This window comes from Pristiophorus japonicus, chromosome 2 (assembly GCF_044704955.1).
Source record: "Pristiophorus japonicus isolate sPriJap1 chromosome 2, sPriJap1.hap1, whole genome shotgun sequence".
In the NCBI taxonomy this organism is placed as follows: Eukaryota; Metazoa; Chordata; class Chondrichthyes; family Pristiophoridae; genus Pristiophorus; species Pristiophorus japonicus.
Window position 1 is genome coordinate 333,529,654 of NC_091978.1, and position 19,513 is coordinate 333,549,166.

The window sequence follows — 19,513 nt, forward strand, 5'->3', positions numbered from 1 at the left end:
TGCATCCCAGAGTACTTAAGGAAGTGGCCCTAGAAATAGTGGATGCATTGGTGATCATTTTCCAACAGTCTATCGACTCTGGATCAGTTCCTATGGACTGGAGGGTAGCTAATGTATGACCATTTTTTAAGGAAGGAGGGAGAGAGAAGACAGGGAATTATAGACCGCTTAGCCTGACATCAGTAGTGGGGAAAATGTTGGAATAAATTATTAAAGATGAAATAGCAGCGCATTTGGAAAGTAGTGACAAGATCGGTCCAAGTCAGCATGGATTTATGAAAGGGAAATCATGCTTGACAAATCTTCTGGAATTTTTTGATGATGTAACTAGTAGAGTGACAAGGGAGACCCAGTGGATGTGGTGTATTTGGACTTTCAAAAGGCTTTTGACAAGGTCCCACACAAGAGATTGGTGTGCAAAATTAAAGTACATGGTATTGGGGGCAATGTATTGACATGGATAGAGAACTGGTTGGCAGACAGGAAGCAGAGAGTCAGGATAAATGGGTCCTTTTCAGAATGGCAGGCAGTGACTAGTGGGCTGCCTCAGGGCTGAGTGCTGGGACCCCAGCTATTTACAATATACATCAATGATTTAGATGAAGGAATTGAGAGTAATATCTCCAAGTTTGTAGATGACACTAAGCTGGGTGGCGGTGTGAGCTGTGAGGAGGATGCTAAAAGGTTGCAGGGTGACTTGGACAGGTTAGGTGAGTGGGCATATGCATGGCAGATGCAGTATAATGTGGATAAATGTGAGATCCATTTTGGTGGCAAAAACATGAAGGCAGAATATTATCTGAATGGCGGCAGATTAGGAAAAGGGGAGGTGCAACGAGACCTGAGTGTCATGGTACATCAGTCATTGAAAGTTGGCATGCAGGTGCAGCAGGCGGTGAAAAAGGCAAATGGCATGTTGGCCTTCATAGCTCGGGGATTTGAGTATAGGAGCAGGGAGGTCTTGCTGCAGCTGTACAGGGCCTTGGTGAGACCTCACCTGGAATATTGTGTTCAGTTTTGGTCTCCTAATCTGAGGAAGGACGTTCTTGCTATTGAGCGAGTGCAGCAAAGGTTCACCAGACTGATTCCCGGGATGGCAGGACTGACATATGAGGAAAGATTGGATTGACTGGGCCTTTATTCACTGGAGTTTAGAAGAATGAGAGAGGATCTCATAGAAACATATAAAATTCTGACGGGACTAGACAGGTTAGTTGCAGGAAGAATGTTCCCGATGTTGGGGAAGTCCAGAACCAGGGGTCACAGTCTAAGGGGTAAGCCATTTAGGACCGAGATGAGGAGGAACTTCTTCACTCAGAGAGTTGTTAACCTGTGGAATTCTCTTCCGCAGAGAATTGTTGATGCCAGTTTGTTAGATATATTCAAGAGGGAGTTGGATATGGCAGCTTATGGCTAAAGGGATCAAGGGGTATGGAGAGAATACAGGAAAGGGGTACTGAGGTGAATGATCAGCCATGATCTTATTGAATGGTGGTGCAGGCTTGAAGGGCTGAATGGCCTACTCCTGCACCTAATTTCTATGTTTCTATGTTTCTAGTACATCTGATGTAGGATTTGCTATTGGTACTCTTCGTGTCACAAGACTATCTGACTCATCAGAAATAATCGAATCATTCCAACTTTCACTCCTTCCACATCTGTAGGTAAAATATGATCAATGTGAACAAACCTAACCGCTCCATGATCAAACATCTTGACCAAATATGTGTGAGGACCACATATCTTCACTGTTCTTCCTGGTAACCACTTTAACCATTTACGGTGATGGTTCTTCACTCTCATCTTCTGATTCAATTTCTCACTTCTCTCTCTCTTACTCTATCTTTATCATGATTCTCTTTCTGTCTTAATTGTTTCTCTTCCACTGACAGTGCCAAGTTTGGTTTTAACAACAAGAACCTGGTTTATGGCTGTCATTTGAGAAATAACTCTGATGGTATTCTACCAGTAGTTGTATGACGAGTACTATGATAAATTATCAGAAAATGTGCCAGTTTGTGATCCAACGGCAACTGCCATTTCTTTGTATTTGGATCGAACATTTGCTTGATGAGGGCACATTTTACAACTGGTACTGTGTGTTCTGCTGCACCATTTGAAGCAGAGTGGTACGGTGGAACTTTGGTATGTTTCACACCATTTCTGCTCGTGAACTGTGCAAATTCTTCTGAACAATTTGTTCTGGGAGGCCATATGAAGAAAACAATCTTCACAAATTGTCTAGTGTTTTACTTGTTATTTCCTGCATCGGAAACAACTCGACACACTTCGAATGACTGTCAATCACTATGAACAACTGTTGTTCCTCTAGCTCAGCAAAATCTATATGTAATCTTTGCCACACCCTGGGAGGCCCTTTCCATAGCTGTAATGGTACTGATGGTGCTTTCTTGCTTACATGTCTAGGGACTTACAGGGGAGAAATAAGAAAAAAAGAGACGCTTAAGTCACATATCAACAGGTAAATACTTTAGAATCTTTAGAGGAATATAGAAAGTTAAGAGGCAAAATTAAAAATGATATTAGGAATGCTCAGAGCGAGCATGAGAAATTCTTGGTCAGTAAAATTAAGGAAAACCCTAAAATGTTCTATAAATATATTAAGAGTAAGAGGGTAACTAAGGAAAGGATAGGGCCTATTAGAGACCAAGAGGGTAATCTTTGTATGGAGATGCAAAATGTTGGTAGGATTCTTAACGAATACTTTGCATGTGTTTTCACAAAGGAAAGAGGTAATGCAGATACTGCTATAGAGGAGGAATGTGATATTCTGGATGAAATAAATATAGTGAGAGAGGAAGTATTAAGGGGTTTAGCAGCTTTGAAGGTAGATAAGTCCCCAGGCCCGGATGAAATGCATCCCAGGTTGTTGAGCGAAGTAAAAGAGGAAATAGCAGAGGCCTTGACCATCATTTTCCAGTCCTCTTTGGATCTGGGCATGGTGCCGGAGGATTGGAGGACTGCTAATGTAGTACCCTTGTTTAAGAAGGGAAAAAGGGATAGGCCGAGTAATTACAGTCCTCTCAACCTAACATCATGGTGGGAAAATTATTGGAAAAAGTCCTACAAGACAGGATAAATCTGCATTTGTATAGGCAAGGATTAATTAGGGACAGTCAGCACGGATTTGTTAAGGGAAGATCATGTTTGACTAACCTGATTGAATTTTTTCAGGAGGTAACCAAGAGGGTTGATGAGGGTAGTGCGTACGATGTAGTATATATGGACTTTAGCAAGGCTTTTGATAAGGTCCCACATGGTGGACTGGTCATGAAGGTTAAAGCCCATGGATTCCAGGGCAAAGTGACAAGTTGGATGCAAAATTGGCTTGGAGGTAGGAAGCAAAGGGTAATGATTGATGGATGTTTTTGTGACTGGAAGGATGTTTCCAGTGGGGTTCCGCAGGGCTCAGTACTGGGTCCCTTGCTTTTGTGGTATACGATTTAGATTTGAATATAGGGAGTATGATTAAGAAGTTTGCAGACAACACTAAAATTGGCTGTGTGGTTGATAATGAAGAGGAAAATCATGGGCTGCAGGAGGATATCAATCTACTGGTCAGGTGGGCAAAGCAGTGGCAAATGGAATTTAATTCAGAGAAGTGTGAGATGATGCACTTTGGGAGGGCTAATAAGGAAAGGGTATACACATTAAGCGGTAGGTCACTTAATAGTGTAGATGAACAAAGGGACCTTGGAGTGCTTGTCCACAGATCCCTGAAAATAGCAGGCCAGGTGGATAAGGTGGTTAAGAAGGTATATGGAATGCTTGCTTTTATTGGCCAAGGCATAGAATATAAGAGCAGGGAGGTTATGCTTAAATTGTATAATACTTTAGTTAGGCCACAGCTGGAGTACTGCATGCAGTTCTGGTCGCCGTATTATAGGAAGGGCATGATTGCACTAGAGAGGGTGCAGAGATTTACTCGGATGCTGCCTGGAATGGAGAATCTTAGTTATGAGGACAGATTGGATAGGCTGAGTTTGTTCTCATTGGAAGAGAGGAGGTTGAGAGGAGACCTCATCGAGATGTACAAAATATTGAGGAGCCTGGACATAGTGGATAATAAGGGTCTATTTCCATTGGTGGAGGGGGCATAGTTTTGAGGTGGTTGGTGGAAGGTTTAGAGGGTGATTTGAGGGGGGGCTTCTTTACGCAGAGGGTTGTGGGGATCTGGAACTTGCTGCCTGAAAGAGTGGTGGATGCAGAAACCCTCACCACTTTTAAGAGATGATTGGATGGGCACTTAAAGTGCCGTAACCTGCAGGGTTACGGACCTAGAGCTGGTAATTGGGATTAGACTGGATGACCTTTTGTTGGTCGGCACAGATATAATGGTAAGTACTGCAGGGAATAGAATAAGGCCAGGGTGATCTCCTGGACTAGTTTCGATCGCCGGGATGGGTCGGAGAGGAATTTTCCCAGATTTGTTCTCTCTAAATTGGCCTGGGTTTTTATCTGGTTTTTGCCTCCTAGGAGGTCACATGGCTCCGGTTGGAGTGGAGTGTAGATGTTTTTAGTATAAGGGGTGTTGTAGTGGTGTGAGGCAGACTGGTTGGGCTGGGTGCTCTTTGCCTTTCCATCATTGTTCATGGGTTTGTATGTAACCTTTAGAGCTGCTGACGAAGGGCCATGCGGCTCTTTGACGGCCGGCGCAGACACGATGGGCCGAAATGGCCTCCTTCTGCGCTGTAAATTTCTATGTTTCTATGTTCTATGTTGTACACAAACTAACGATGTACTCTATAACTTTATCTAGACCTGTCCATTATAAGTAATTGCGTGCAAAACTCTTGGTCAACCACATTCCCTACAAATGAAGTATGAATGGATATCTTTCTCTGATACCTGGTTTGGCCAGCCATTTATTATGTAATCATACCTTTGACATAACTGGGTCACGTTTGGTTGCTCTACCAATCTCTTCAGCTGTGACTGGCAGATCATCAATGTATGAAAAATAGAACACTTATTCCATATTGAGTGTAATTTGTGATGGGGATAGCAACCTAGGCATAGCACCAGCATTACTGTTATCAGCTGATCATCTGTATTCAATACCATATGTATATGCTGACAAAATCAAAGCCCATCTCTGCATTCGGACTGCAGCTAAGGTTGGAACTGGGGCCTTTAGATGGAGGATTGCTGTCACAGGCTTATGGTCAGTATCGATGGTAAACTTACGACCATACAAGTATTTGTGGAACTTCTTGACCTCAAAAATCAATGCCAAAGCTTCTCTTTTGATCTGCGCATAATTACTCTCACTGGCACTGAGAGTGCGTGAAGCAAAAGCAATTGCTCTCTTCTCCCCATTAACTAGTGCATGAGAGATCACTGTTCCAACTCCACATGCTAGCTTGATCTCCTTAGCTACGTCATAGTGAACTAACATGGTACTCTCTACCAACTGGCTTTTACACTCCTTGAAAGCTGTGTCGCATTCTTCTGACCACTTTCAATGGACCTGTTTTTTCAACAGCTCATTCAGTGGATGTAGTACTGTCATCAAATTTGTTAGGAACTTCCCATAATAGTTCAAAAGACCCAAAAATGATCCAAGTTCAGTGGCATTCTTGGGAGTGGGTGCATTTCTGATTGCATCCAGCTTTCCCGTGGTTAGATGTAAACCAGCTTTGTCTACTCTGTGCCCTAAGTACTCCACTGAGTTTTGAAATAACTCACGCCTGTGAGAAGTCACTTGTACTCTGTGCTTCTCTAGCCGTTTGTGCATTTCACATCGTCATGTATGTATGCTTGGTGTTACTAGCCATGAGGTGACGCCACTGTTATGTATGCAACCCTATGTAACAAACATTTTACCGCCACCAGCGGGCGTATCTGTTGGAGTCCCAAGGGATCCCAGCATCTCTTGCGAGCACTGTATATAAGCAGACCTCCCATGCTGTACCAACACTCTGGAGTTAGAATAAAGAGACGAAGGTCACACTTACTCACGTCTACAGTACTCAATCACATTACCTTATTAAGGACATAACAACTGGCGACGAGATAACGAACCATCACGCGAAAATGCAGCGAACTGTTGGTATCCTGGAGAAATTCTCAGATGGGGACGATTGGGAGGCTTTTGTGGAGTGACTCGACTAATACTTTGTGGCCAACGAGCAGGAAAGGAGTGTGAATGCTGCCAAACGAAGGGCGATCCTCCTCACCGTCTGCGGGGCAACAACCTATGGCCTCATGAAGAATCTTCTTGCTCTGGTGAAACCAACAACCAATACGCTGGTCTGGGAGCATCTAAATCCAAAGGAGAGCGTTCTGATGCCAAGGTATCGATTTTACATATGTCAACGGTCTGAAGGCCAGGAAGTGGCGAGCTGCGTTGCCGAAATAAGGCACCTTGCAGGACATTGCGAATTTGATGGATTCCTGGAGCAAATGCTAAGAGACTTTTTTGTGCTTGGCATTGGCTATGAGTTTATCCTTCGCAAACTATTGACTGTTGAAACACCGAACCTGAACAAAGCCATAACGATAGCCCAGGCATTTATGTCCACCAGCGATATCACCAAACAAATTTTGCAACATAAAGATGTTTCAGCAAGTACTGTACACAAAGTAATGTCGTTTTCAGGCAGGAATGCATATGGCAGAACGTACACGCCTGCAGCTGCATGACCTCAGATGACTCAGAGTCCGCCATCAAGCGTTACTGCGAGGCAGTTAACACCTTGTTGGTGCTGCGGAGGTGATCATCGAGCTCATCAATGCCGCTTCAAACTCTATGCGTGCAAAGGCTGTGGAACAATGGGACACCTCCAGTGAATGTGCAGACCAGCTGTAAACCCTGCAAACCACCACGTTGCAGAGGAAGACCGATCCATGGCGGATCAAACTGAACTAGAGACTCAAACCAAGGAGGCAGAAGTGTACGGGGTACACACCTTCACCACAAAATGTCCACCGATCATGTTAAAAGTTGAGCTGAATGGAATTCCAGTATCCATGGAATTGGACACGGGTGCGAGTCAGTCCATCATGAGCAAAAGGTCTTCGACTGTCAGTGGTGCAACAAGGCACAAAGGCCCAAGCTGAGCCCCATTCACACCAAGCTGAGAACTTACACTGAAGAGCTGATCCCTGTAATTGGCAGCGCAGCAGTAAAAGTCTCCTATGATGGAGCAGTGCATGAACTACCACTATGGATAGTACCAGGAGATGGCCCCACACTGTTCGGTAGAAGCTGGCTGAGAAAAATCCGCTGGAACTGGGATGACATCCGAGCACTTTCGTCCATCGACGATGTCTCATGTGCCCAGGTTCTGAACAAGTTTCTTTCGTTGTTTGAGCCAGGCATTGGAAGTTTCTCGGGGGTGAAGGTGCAGATCCACTTAATTCCCGGTACATGACCCATCCACCACAAGGCACGGGCGGTGCTATATATGATGCGAGAGAAAGTGGAGATCGAGCTGGACAGGCTGCAATGAGAGGGCATCATCGCGCCGGTTGAGTTCAACGAGTGGGCCAGTCCGATTGTTCCGGTTCTCAAGGGCGATGGCACGGTCAGAATTTGCGGGGACTATAAACGATTAATCGTTTTTCGCTGCAAGACCAGTACCTGCTACCCAAGGCAGATGACCTATTTGCGACGCTGGCAGGAGGAAAGACGTTCACCAAGTTGGACCTGACCTCGGCCTACATGACGCAGGAGTTTCCGGAATCTTCGAAAGGCCTCGCCTGTATCAACACGCACAAAGGTCTGTTCATCTACAATAGGTGCCCATTTGGGATTCGATCGGCCGCGGCTATTTTTCAAAGGAACATGGAGAGTCTGCTAAAGTCGGTTCCGCGCACCATGGTTTACCAGGACGACATACTGGTCATAGGTCGGGACACCATCGAACACTTGCAGAACCTGGAAGAGGTTCTAAGTCGGCTAGATCGTGTGGGACTCAGGTTGAAATGCTCGAAGTGTGTTTTCCTAGCACCAGAGGTCGAGTTCTTAGGGAGATGAATTGCGGCAGACGACATCAGATCCACCGACGCCAAGACTGAGGCCATCAAGAACACGCCAAGACCACAGAATGACGGAGCTGCAGTAGTTCCTGGGACTCCTCAATTATTTTGGTAATTTCCTACCCGGGTTAAGCACCTTGCCAGAACCTCTACACGTGTTGCTATGCAAGGGAGATGACTGGACATGGGGGAAATCACAAGAGACAGCTTTTGAGAAAGCCAGAAATCTGTTAAGTTCCAACAAATTGCTTGTTCTGTATGATCCTGATAAGCGTTTACTGCTAGCTTGTGATGCGTCTTTGTACAGGGTCGGGTGTGTGTTACAACGAGCAAACGAATCGGGAACATTGCAACCGGTCGCTTATGCGTCCAGGAGCTTGTCCAAGGACAAAAGGGCCTACAGAATGATTGAAAAAGAAGCTCTGGCATGTGTTTACGGAGTAAAAAAAATGCATCAGTATCTGTTTGGGCTTAAGTTCGAGTTGACCATAAGCCGCTCATATCGCTATTCTCAGAGAGCAAAGGTATCAATACCAATGCCTCTGCTCGCATCCAAAGTTGGGCACTCATGCTGTCTGCATATAACTATGTAATTCGCCACAGGCCAGGCATAGAGAACTGTGCTGACGCCCTCAGTCGGCTACCATTGCCCACCACCGGGGTGGAAATGGCACAGACTGCAGACTTGCTCTTGGTGATGGATACATTTGAAAATTAAAAGTCACCTGTTACGGCCTGCCAGATCAGGAAATGGACCAGCCAGGATCCTTTACTGTCCCTTGTACAAAACTGTGTCCTCCATGGGAGTTGGTCCAGGGCCCTAGTGAAGATGCATGAAGAAATCAAGCTGTTCCAGCGGCCTAAAGATGACTGTATTTTGTGGGTTAATCATATTGTTTTGGCCAAGAATGGCAGGGAAACGTTCATACGCGACCTACACAGCACCCACCCAGGCATAGTAGTGATGAAAGCTATAGCCAGATCCCATGTGTGGTGGCCCAGCATCGACTCAGATTTGAAGTCTTGCGTTCGCCAATGCAACACTTGCTCTCAACTGAGCAATCAACCACGGAGGCACCACTAAGTTTGTGGTCATGGCCCTCCAAACCGTGGTCTAGGATCCACGTTGACTTCGCTGGCCCGTTTCTAGGAAAAATGTTCTTGGTTGTTGTGGATGCTTATTTAAAGTGGATTGAGTGTGTAATAATGTCTGTAAACACGTCCCATGCCACCATCGAAAACCTACGAGCCATATTTGCCACGCACGGCCTGCCTGATGTCCTTGTCAGTGACAATGGGCCGTGTTTCACCAGTGCTGAATTCAAGAAATTCATGACCCGCAATGGGATCAAGCACTTCACATCTGCCCCATTCAAGCCCGCATCCAATGGCCAGGCAGAACGGGCAGTCCAAACCATCAAGCAAAGCATGAAACATGTGTCAGAAGGTTCCCTGCAGACCCGCCTGTCCCGAGTCCTGCTCTGCTACCGCACCAGACCCCATTCGCTCACCGGGGTTCCCCCAGCCGAGCTGCTCATGAAAATGGCACTCAAAACAAGGCTCTCTCTCATCCACCCTGCTCTCCATGATCACGTCGAGGGCAGGCGACATCAACAAAGCATGTACCATGATTGTGCAAATTTGTCACGCAATATTGAAGTCGATGACCCTGTATTTGTACTCAACTATGGACATGGTCCCAAATGGCTTGCTGGCACTGTCATAGCCAAAGAAGGGAGTAGGGTGTTTCAGGTCAAACTCGCAAATGGACTAATTTGCAGAAAGCATTTGGACCAAAGCAAACTGCGATTCACAGACAGCCATGAGCAACCTGAAGAGGACATCACCAACTTCGACCCTCCAACACACACACAAGTGCAACCAACATCACGGTTGACCAAGAAGCTGAACTCATCATCCCCAGCAGCCCAGCAAGGCCAGCTGCGCAGCAGCCCAGCGAAGAACCAACCAACTCACCTGCACCTGCATTTATACCGAGACGATCGACTAGGGAGCGAAAAACCCCAAATCGTCTCACCCTGTAAATAAGTGTACTATTGACTTTGGGAGGGAGTGATGTTATGTATGCAACCCTATGTAACCAGTATTCTACCGCCACCAGAGGGCATATCTGTTGGAGTCCCAAGGGATCCCAGCATCCCTTGGGAGCACTGTATATAAGCAGGCCTCCCATGCTGTACCAACATTCTGGAGTTAGAATAAGAGTCCAAGGTCACACTTACTCAAGTCTACATGGAGTTAAAATAAGAGACTAAGGTCACACTTACTCATGTCTACATTACTCAATCACATTACTTTATTATGGACATAACAGCCACTGTCGGAGGTCATTGGGCTGTACGCACGTGTGTGTGGCCCAGGTATAAAAGGCAAGCCATCATGTAATGTAATCACTTTGGAACCTAATAAAGCAGAGCCAGGTTTGTACCTGTGTTACTTTACAGTATTCAGTCTATCGAGTTATTACATATGTAACATTTGGCAACGAGGTAACTTAAGAGCCTTCGCATGCAAGAATTGAGCACAATTGGAATTCTGGACAGATTTGTGAAGGGAGAGGACTGGACAGATTTTGTAGCTCGCCTGGACCAGTACTTCGTGGCCAACAAAATGGAGGAACCTACTGACGCAGTTAGGCGCAGGGCGGTCTTCCTCATGGTTTGCGGTCTGAAAATCTATGATTCATAAAGAATCTTCTCTCACCTGCAAGTCCAATGGACAAGGACTATGAGAAATTGTGTACGTGACCATCTCAAACTAGAAGAAGGCATCACCATCTCACAATATCGATTCTACACGCACGTTCGTTCTGAGGGCCAGGATGTGTTGGAATTTGTAGCCGACCTAAGACGTTCAGCTGGACCGTGTAAGTTTGAAAATGCGTTGGGAGACATGCTGCGGGACTTCTTCGTAATCGGCATCAACCACGAGGTGATCCTGCGTAAGCTACTGGCGGCGGAGATGCTGGATTTGAGCAAGGCCATCACGATTGCCCAGGCATGCATGACAACGGACAAAAAATTAAAGCAGATATCATCAAAAAATTGGAACTTGGTAAGTACTGTAAACAAAATTGTATCATCGTTTGACAGAGTTGCATATTGCAGGGCCTACTCGACTGCATATGCGAAACCTGTGGCTGCCCAAAGTCCGCCAATGGGAATGAATCCGATTTTACCGTGTTGGCGATGTGGAGGCAATCATTGGCCTCATCAGTGTCGGTTTAAACAGTACATTTGTATAGGCTGTTCGAGACTGGGGCATCTCCAACGCATGTGTCTGCAACTGAACAAGCGTGCTGCGACACACCACATGGCAGATGATGACCAGTATAGCGCGGATCCGGATATGCAATCTGAGATACCAGAGGAGGAAGTATATGGATTGTATTTGTTCCTAACAAAGAGCCAACCGATAATGATTAATGTGAAACTTAACCGTGTGCCGGTACCAATGGAATTGGACACGGGTGCGAGTCAATCAATAATGAACCAGAGGACATTCGACAAGCTGTGGGATACTAAGGCTGTGAGGCCTAAGCTGAATCCAGTCAATGCCAAGTTGTGTACGTACACTAAAGAACTCAACGGTGATTGGCAATGCAGTAGTCATGGTGTCGTATGATGGTGCGGTTCAATATATACCGTTATGGATTGTTCCAGGCAATGGTCCAATACTGTTCGGCAGGAATTGGCTAGAAAAAATCAAATGGAATTGGAACGATATCAAAGCATTGTCGTTGGAGGATGATACTCCATATGCTCAAGTGCTAAGCGAGTTCCCCTCACAGTTTGAACTGGGCATCGGCAATTTCACGGGAGCCAAGGTGAAGATGCACGTGGACTCGGATGCAAGACCTGTCCATCATAAAGCTCGGGCGGTTCCGTACATGATGAGGGAGAAGGTCGAAATTGAACTGGACAGACTCCAGCGTGAAGGGGTCATATCACCAGTCGAATTTAATGAATGGGCCAGCCCCATTGTTCCTGTGTTGAAGAGTGATGGCACTGTCAGGATTTGTGGAGACTACAAGGTTACGATCAACTGAGTTTCGAAACAGGATCAATACCCGTTACCGAAGGCTGATGACCTGTTTGCAATGCTAGCTGGGGGGAAGTCGTTCACTAAACTGGATCTGACATTGGCCTACATGACACAGGAGCTGGTCGAGACGTCGAAGAAACTTACGTGCATCAACACTCATAAAGGACTGTTTATCTACAACAGATGTCCTTTCGGAATTCGCTCGGCTGCAGCCATATTTCAGAGGAATATGGAGAGTCTACTGAAGTCCGTCCCTAGAACCGTTGTGTTCCAAGATGACATTCTGGTCACAGGTCGTGACACCGCTGACATCTGAACAACCTGGAAGAGGTTCTACATCGTCTGGCCAAAGTGGGACTCAGACTGAAATGTTCGAAGTGTGTCTTCATGGCACCGGAAGTCAAATTTCTGGGGAGGAAAATTGCTGCTACCGGCATCAGGCCTACGGACTCGAAAACCAAGGCCATCAAAAATGCACCCAAGTCTGAGAATGTGATGGAGCTGCGTTCGTTCCTTGGTCTACTCAACTACCTCTGTAATTTCCTACCTAGATTGTGCACTTCATTAGAGCCACTGCACATGCTGCTAAGAAAAGGCGACAACGGGTTTGGGGTGCGTCTCAAGATATAGCTTTTGAGAAAGCTACTAATCTGCTTTGCTCTAACAAGGTACATTATGATCCATGTAAGTGTCTAGTATTGGCCTGTGATGCTTCGTCATATGGAGTTGGTTGTGTGCTCCAACAAGCTAATGAGTCGGGTAAACTACAACCTGTTGCGTATGCTTCTAAAAGTTTGTCAAAGGCGGGAAGAGCCTACAGCATGGTAGAAAAAGAAGCATTAGCTTGTGTGTATGGGGTTAAAAAGATGCATCAGTACCTGTTTGGTCTTCAGTTTGAACTGGAAACAGATCACAAGCTACTCATTTCATTGTTTTCGGAAAACAAAGGTATCAATACCAATGTATCATCCCGCATCCAGAGATGGGTGCTGACATTATCTGCCAATGATTATGTCATTCGCCATTGACCTGGCACCGAGAATTGTGCCGATGCACTGAGCCGTATGCTGTTGCCCACACTGGAGGTGGAGACACCACAACCTGCAGACCTACTGTTAGTTATGGATGCTTTTGAAAGTGAAGGAACCCCAGTCACGGCTCAACAAGTTAAGACCTGGACCAGCCAGGACCAGATATTATCGGTTGTAAAACGTTGTGTCCTTAGTGGTGATTGGTCTGCCATACCCAAGCAAATGGGTGATGAGACCAAACCTTACAACTGTCGAAAAAATGAACTATCCATTCAGTCATATTGTTTACTGTGGGGTAATCGTGTTGTTATGCCTAAGAAAGGCAGAGAGAAATTTGTACATGTTCTACATAGCACTCATCCCGGTATTGTCATAATGAAAGCCATTGCCAGGTCTCATGCATGGTGGCCTTGAATTGACTCTGATCTGGAATCATGTGTGTATCAGTGCAGCACGTGCATGCAGCTAAATAAAGCACCAGCGAAATCGCCGCTGAGTCTATGGTCATGGCCATCTAAACCATGGTCCAGGATTCACATCGACTTTGCAGGTCCCTTCCTGGGAAAGATGTTTTTAGTTGTGGTGGATGCATATTCCAAGTGGATAGAGTGTATAATCATGTCATCCAGTACGTCCACAGCTACCATTGAGAGCCTCCGTGTCATGTTTGCCACTCATGGTCTGCCCGACATTGTTGTAAGCGACAACAGACCTTGCTTCACTAGTCTGGAGTTTCAAGAATTCATGAAATTCAATGATATCAAACATGTGAGGTCAGCACCATTCAAACCCGCATCTAATGGTCAAGCAGAGCATGCTGTCCAAACCATCAACCAGAGTATGAAACGTGTAACTCAAGGTTCACTGCAGATTCGCTTGTCATGCATATTGCTTAGTTACAGGACAAGACCCCATATGCTTACCAGGGTCACTCCTGCTGAACTATTGTTGGAGAGGTCTCAAGACCAAGCTCTCTCTTGTCCACTCTGACTTGAATGATCATGTTGAATACAGACGTCAAAGTCAGCAGTGGTATCATGATTGTGCTGCTGTGTCACGCGACATTTCTGTGAACGATCCTGTGTTTGTATTAAATTATGGTCAAGGTCCCAAGTGGATCGCCGGTACTGTTACGGCCAAGGAGGGTAACAGAGTGTTTATCGTCAAGCTCAAGAATGGGCAAACATGCAGGAAACATGTTGATCAGATAAAGCTGCGGCACACGGATGAACTGGAACAGTCTGAGGAAGACACAATCAGTGACCAACCAACCTACTCTCAGTCATCAGAGAACTCCGCTGTCATCAATGAACCTGGACTTTCAATCCCTGACATGGTCAAAGCCACTCCCATCAGATCGGCTACCCAGCCCCCAGTTATAACAGACTCAGAACGCTTGTCCAAGGCTGGAGTTGAACTGAGACGATCAACTCGGGAGCGGAAAGACCCGGACTGTCTCAATTTGTAAAAAGACTATTACTAATATCTTAAAGGGGGATATTGTCATGTATATATGCTTGGGGTTACTCGGCCATCAGGTGGCACCACTGTTGGAGGTCATTGGGCTGTACGCACTTGTGTGCGGCCCAGGTATAAAAGGCAAGCCATCATGTAATGTAATCACTTTGGGCCCTAATAAAGCAGAGCCAGGTTTGTACCTGTGTTAGTTTGCAGTATTCAGTCTATCGAGTTATTACATACATAACACATTTAATACGTTATTATGGATTGCCTGTTTGGTGCTGAAATGAGGATGTCATCTAAATAAAATACCACCACTTCAATGCCTTGCAAAATCTGGTTCATCACTCATTGGAATATAGTGCGGGCGGAAGACACTCCAAATGGTAGGTTATTAAATTGATATAGGTCTAGGTGAATATTTATAGTCAAGCATGACTTGGACTCCTCATCTAGCTTGAGTTGTAAGTAGGCGTTTGTAAGTTTCTAAGTTTGAGAAGATCTGGCCACATGTCAGTGTTGTGAACAAATCTTCGACATTTGGCAATGTATTGGGTAGATTACCTTCTAGAACCTGATTTACGGTTACTTTATAATCACCATACAACCTTACCTTACCATCTTACATAGGTGCAACAGCAATGGGTGTAGCCCAATTACTTAGATCTACCTTAGAGAAAATGTTCTCAGTCTTTAGTCTTTTGAGTTCTTGCTCAATTATCTCCTTGAGTGCGTATGGTATGGGACGTGGCTTGCAGTAAACTGGTGTCCTTCTGCACTCTTGACACTCGCCTTGAAGTCTTGGATCAGTCTGCCTGTTTTGTGGATATTGCTTGATGACATCATTTTTGATACAAATTTTGTTTCCACATGAAAAATCTCATTCCAATCCAGCTTCAGGGATCCCAACCAATTTCTACCTATCAAGGCAGGCTTGTCTCCTGTAACTACTGAGAGGCAAGCTCTGAAACTGATCCTTGTATTTTACTGATACGTCCTACAACAATAATTTGCTCCTCTGAGTAGCCTCGCAGCTCTATCTTCGATTTCTCCAGTGGAAAATCATGTAATTTGTTGAGATATTGCGATTCCGGTACTACGCTCATGGAAGCACCAGTGTCGATTTCTATGGGTATCCTGGTTCCTGCAACGTCTATTTGGATGACGATACATCGCGAATTTTTGTTAGATACCCTCTAGCACCTGTAACTCCAGAACCTCCTCATTCTGTTGCTTCTCTTCAATGCTATGTAGTGTCTGGCAATTTCTACTTCTAGCATTTCCAGCACTGAACATCGATTTACTCTTCAGTATGAATGCCTTTGCAAGATGCCCAGTTTTCTTGCAGCAGAAACACTGCCTTCATATATGGACAGCTTTGAGCAATGTCTTGTCCCAAGCACCAATAGCACAACTTCAATGCACTGTTACCTTGGCCAGTTGCTGAGGCCTCGGGGCCCAACTGCCCTTTTCTTTTAACCTACAAGCGATTAGGTTGTCTGATGGCTGGAAATGACGCAAAATTCTTGGGAATATTGGTTGGCCATATCCATTGACATAGCTGTCTGACAAACTAAATCAAAAGTTAAGTTATTCTGATTTCTTCATTTTCCATCCCACAAACAAAGCAGTCACGCAATGTTCGGTCCTGAAAGATCCTGAAATGACAGTGAATGGATAGCTTTTTGAAAGCTACAGTGTACTCACCTCGTCAATGAATTGATCTCGTAATCCAAAACAATAGGCTCAATTTTCCCCAGTATTTGCACCATTTTTTTTGGAGCGAGCTGCTTTTTCTGGCCTAACTTAAAAATCCCCAGTTCCCCCAATCAATTTGCACCAATGTAACTCAGTTCGTTACGAATTTTTTAAGTCCGTTTTTTTTCAGCCAAAGGGGACGTAACCAGCCACCTATGTCACTTCTGGCCATTTAGGGAAGTTTGGCCAGCTGAGAGTTACTCCAGTTCTGATGTGGCTTGTCCTGAAAAACCTGCCCTAGAGTTAAGGAAATCAGCGCAGGCAAGGAAAGTGGCGCAGCAGATGCCCGGACACACTGAAAGAATTGAAAAACACATAGCAGCAACTTACCTCCAACCCCTCCTGAAGGCTATCCGGTCTCATTCTCGGTCCCCGGTTCACACACACAGAAAGGCTGTCCGGTTCCATTCTCAGTCCCCGGTTCATGCACACAATCTGATCCCATTTGGGGGGGGGGGGGCGGAGGAGAGAGAGAGAGAGAGATAGAGAGAGAGAGCAACCTAACAGGACACCCTTCGGGCGGGATTGGAGATAAGGTGGTGCTATGTATTTTTCAATTCTTTTAATGTGTTGGGAGGTGGCTATATGTTTCACTTTGCAGCCTCAGCTCACATTATGTCCCTGGTTACCATGGCAGCCTGATCTTTCTGGCGCAGATCAAGGCTCCACCCCTCTCGGGTTAGGCTACGCCAAAAGGAAGAGATCTAATGGGGAAACTTACCACACTTTTTTTTGGCGTACTTGGGCCACAAAAATCGGGCGTAACCCTTCAAGTACGCCAAAAAAATGTTTTTGGGAAAATTGAGTCCTATATCTTTCAACAATTTCCAGGGGCTCAGGACTGTAGTGCTGTTCTAATCTCCTCAGTGGCGTGTCCTTTGGCTTGATGGGATCAAGCACATTTTTCAGGGTTTCATACACCTTGGGGCCTGCTTCAGTCAAGAAAATAGCCCATTTCTTTTCTAAAACAACCCGGTTATGGTTTTCATCATTGGGGACTTTGACGATACTATTTGCGGTGAAAAACATTTCTAACCACTTCACATATGCTCCAAAAGTCTCTTGGTCACAATGGAACTCACCCAAACGCCTTATTATTCCCATAGGTACAGCCATTTGGACTCTTCAGTTCAGCCAAGCGTGCTTGTAATTTACCTTGGATTTTTAGCTGTTCTGCAAAGCAAAAAACCTCTCGAAGTCTCTCTGTTGGTTGGCTGGATTATCCACCAACAAAAATTTCAGCTAGGGAATTTAATTATCCTATCCTCGTTCATCAATGTGATATTTCCTTACGACATCATTAAGAAAAACACTCTACAAGATGGCTCCAATACAGCAACCTGTGCATATATTGCCCTGTCACATGATCCTTTACATTAGTAGTTACATTACCACAGAAGTCCACTAGATGGATCAGTAGTCCACTAGGGGGAGCTCTATTACATGAGCCACATGTGCAGCTAAATGCGGAAATCCAGAAGTTGCTCTCCGAGTTGCTTTACTCCTCCACGAGCTGCGCTATGCCGGTATCTCACCGAGAGACTCAGCATTCACATACATGCAATGCCATGGAGTTGGGTTACTTGCCCACTAGACAAACCAGAAAAATTAGGGCTTGTCCATTCAAGTATAGGTGATTTTTTAACGGTGCGGTTACTGCCACACAACCTATCTGGCACTGAAAATTTGCTTATACAAGTGTGGAGTCTCATTCGTTCAGATTTTAATTGTTGGAGATTTAAAAAAAATTATATATTTGTTTTCCGCTTGTTCTTTCTGTCTCTTTTATCTCTCTTAATCCCATCTTTCGTTCCCTCTCTTTGGCCTCAATTTTGGCCGAGACCGTTTTTCGAGGCACTTACCGGAGTTGTGCCGCTTATCTGTGTTCCGAGGTGCGCAGAAAAATTTTGTTGCCACTTTGGCCGCTGTCCGGTCTCTTCACTGCAGTCGCGCAGCATGGCCAGTTGAGTCGGGGGTGGATCCAAAGTTCTGCGCCGAAAACTGTGCCGGGACGTCTGCACATGGCAGTGGAGTCGACTGGTGATGTCCGCGCATGAGCAGTAGCGCTGCGAGTCTGCAACAACAGTAGGTCTCTCTCACTTTCATAGCGTGGTGATGGGCTCCTTCAGATAAAGTTCTCTGCATTTTTTCTGCCTCCTTTGTTGGGCTGGGGGCAGGCAGGAGAACTGATAGAAATCACCGGCAGGCAGGAGCACTGTCTGTTCTCCTGCCCGCCCCTAGCCCTGGCTGAGTGACCTTCGGTGCGATCAGTTTCTTAGAAATCGCACTGGGAGGCAACTCGGCCAAGGCTAGGGGCAGGCAGGAGAACTGATAGTGCTCCTGCCTGCCGGTGATTTCAATCAGTTCTCCTGCTCGCCCCGAGCCCTGGCCGAGTGGCCTCCAGGCTGTACTCAAAGAAAGCCCAAAGGAAACCCTTTGAGCATGGCTCCTCACTGAGAGTGTGGGACTGCTGAGTTTGCCCTATAATTTTCTGACGAAGTATCTTGGTGAATTTGTTTGTGCATTAAGATAAAGGCTGAGGAATGGAATATCTTTTTCTTTTATGGAACTGGTTGCACTTACTACCGTCAGGTTGAGCAAATGTTTTTTTGCAGTGTCGAGTTTCTATTTTTAAATAGCCGATCATTTGAGGTTTTGTTTGCAAAGTTTGGTGGTTTGTGAGGCTTGGTGGTTTAGGTACAGGTCCTCTCTGCTTCCCTTCCCGCTCCTATCCCAGGCCGAATGGTCTCCGATATATCTACCTGCGCCGATTTCTTTAACCCTCCGCAAGGGTTTTCTGAAGTGGCCACATACGCTGGCCTAAGTATAAATGGAGTAACTATTAGCTGGCCAAAGTTGCCTAAATGGGCAGAACTGGCGTAGGTGGCTGGTAACGCCCCCTTTTGAGAAAAAAAAGGAACCTAAAAGAATCGTAACTAACTCAGTTACACTGGTGCAAACTGATTGGGGAAAATGTTACGCCAGAAAAACCAAATTACTCAAAAAAAAACGGAGCAACTTGTTGTGTACGTATAACATAAGTATACTCCCTGTACACTCGATGTACAGTTACATAAGACTACTGGATGTACCTTCACACTGTATACACTATGCTTGTACCACCAGAGGGTGCAACTGGTGGAGACCTAGGGGTCACCTGTACATGACAGGTATAAAAGGTAGCTCATCATTCT

At 45.5% G+C, this 19,513-nt stretch overlaps 1 protein-coding gene across 1 annotated transcript in view; it reads right to left on the reverse strand.

Annotated features, from left to right (window-relative positions):
• The window catches only part of elmod2 (ELMO/CED-12 domain containing 2), a 52,568-nt gene extending 34,208 nt beyond the window's left edge, over nt 1–18,360 (reverse strand). The window contains exon 1 of the mRNA XM_070865413.1: nt 18,182–18,360. Coding sequence (XP_070721514.1) covers nt 18,182–18,277 — 96 coding nt within the window. The 5' untranslated portion in view covers nt 18,278–18,360. The remainder of the gene's footprint in view (nt 1–18,181) is intronic.
• Between the last annotated feature and the right edge of the window lie 1,153 nt (nt 18,361–19,513).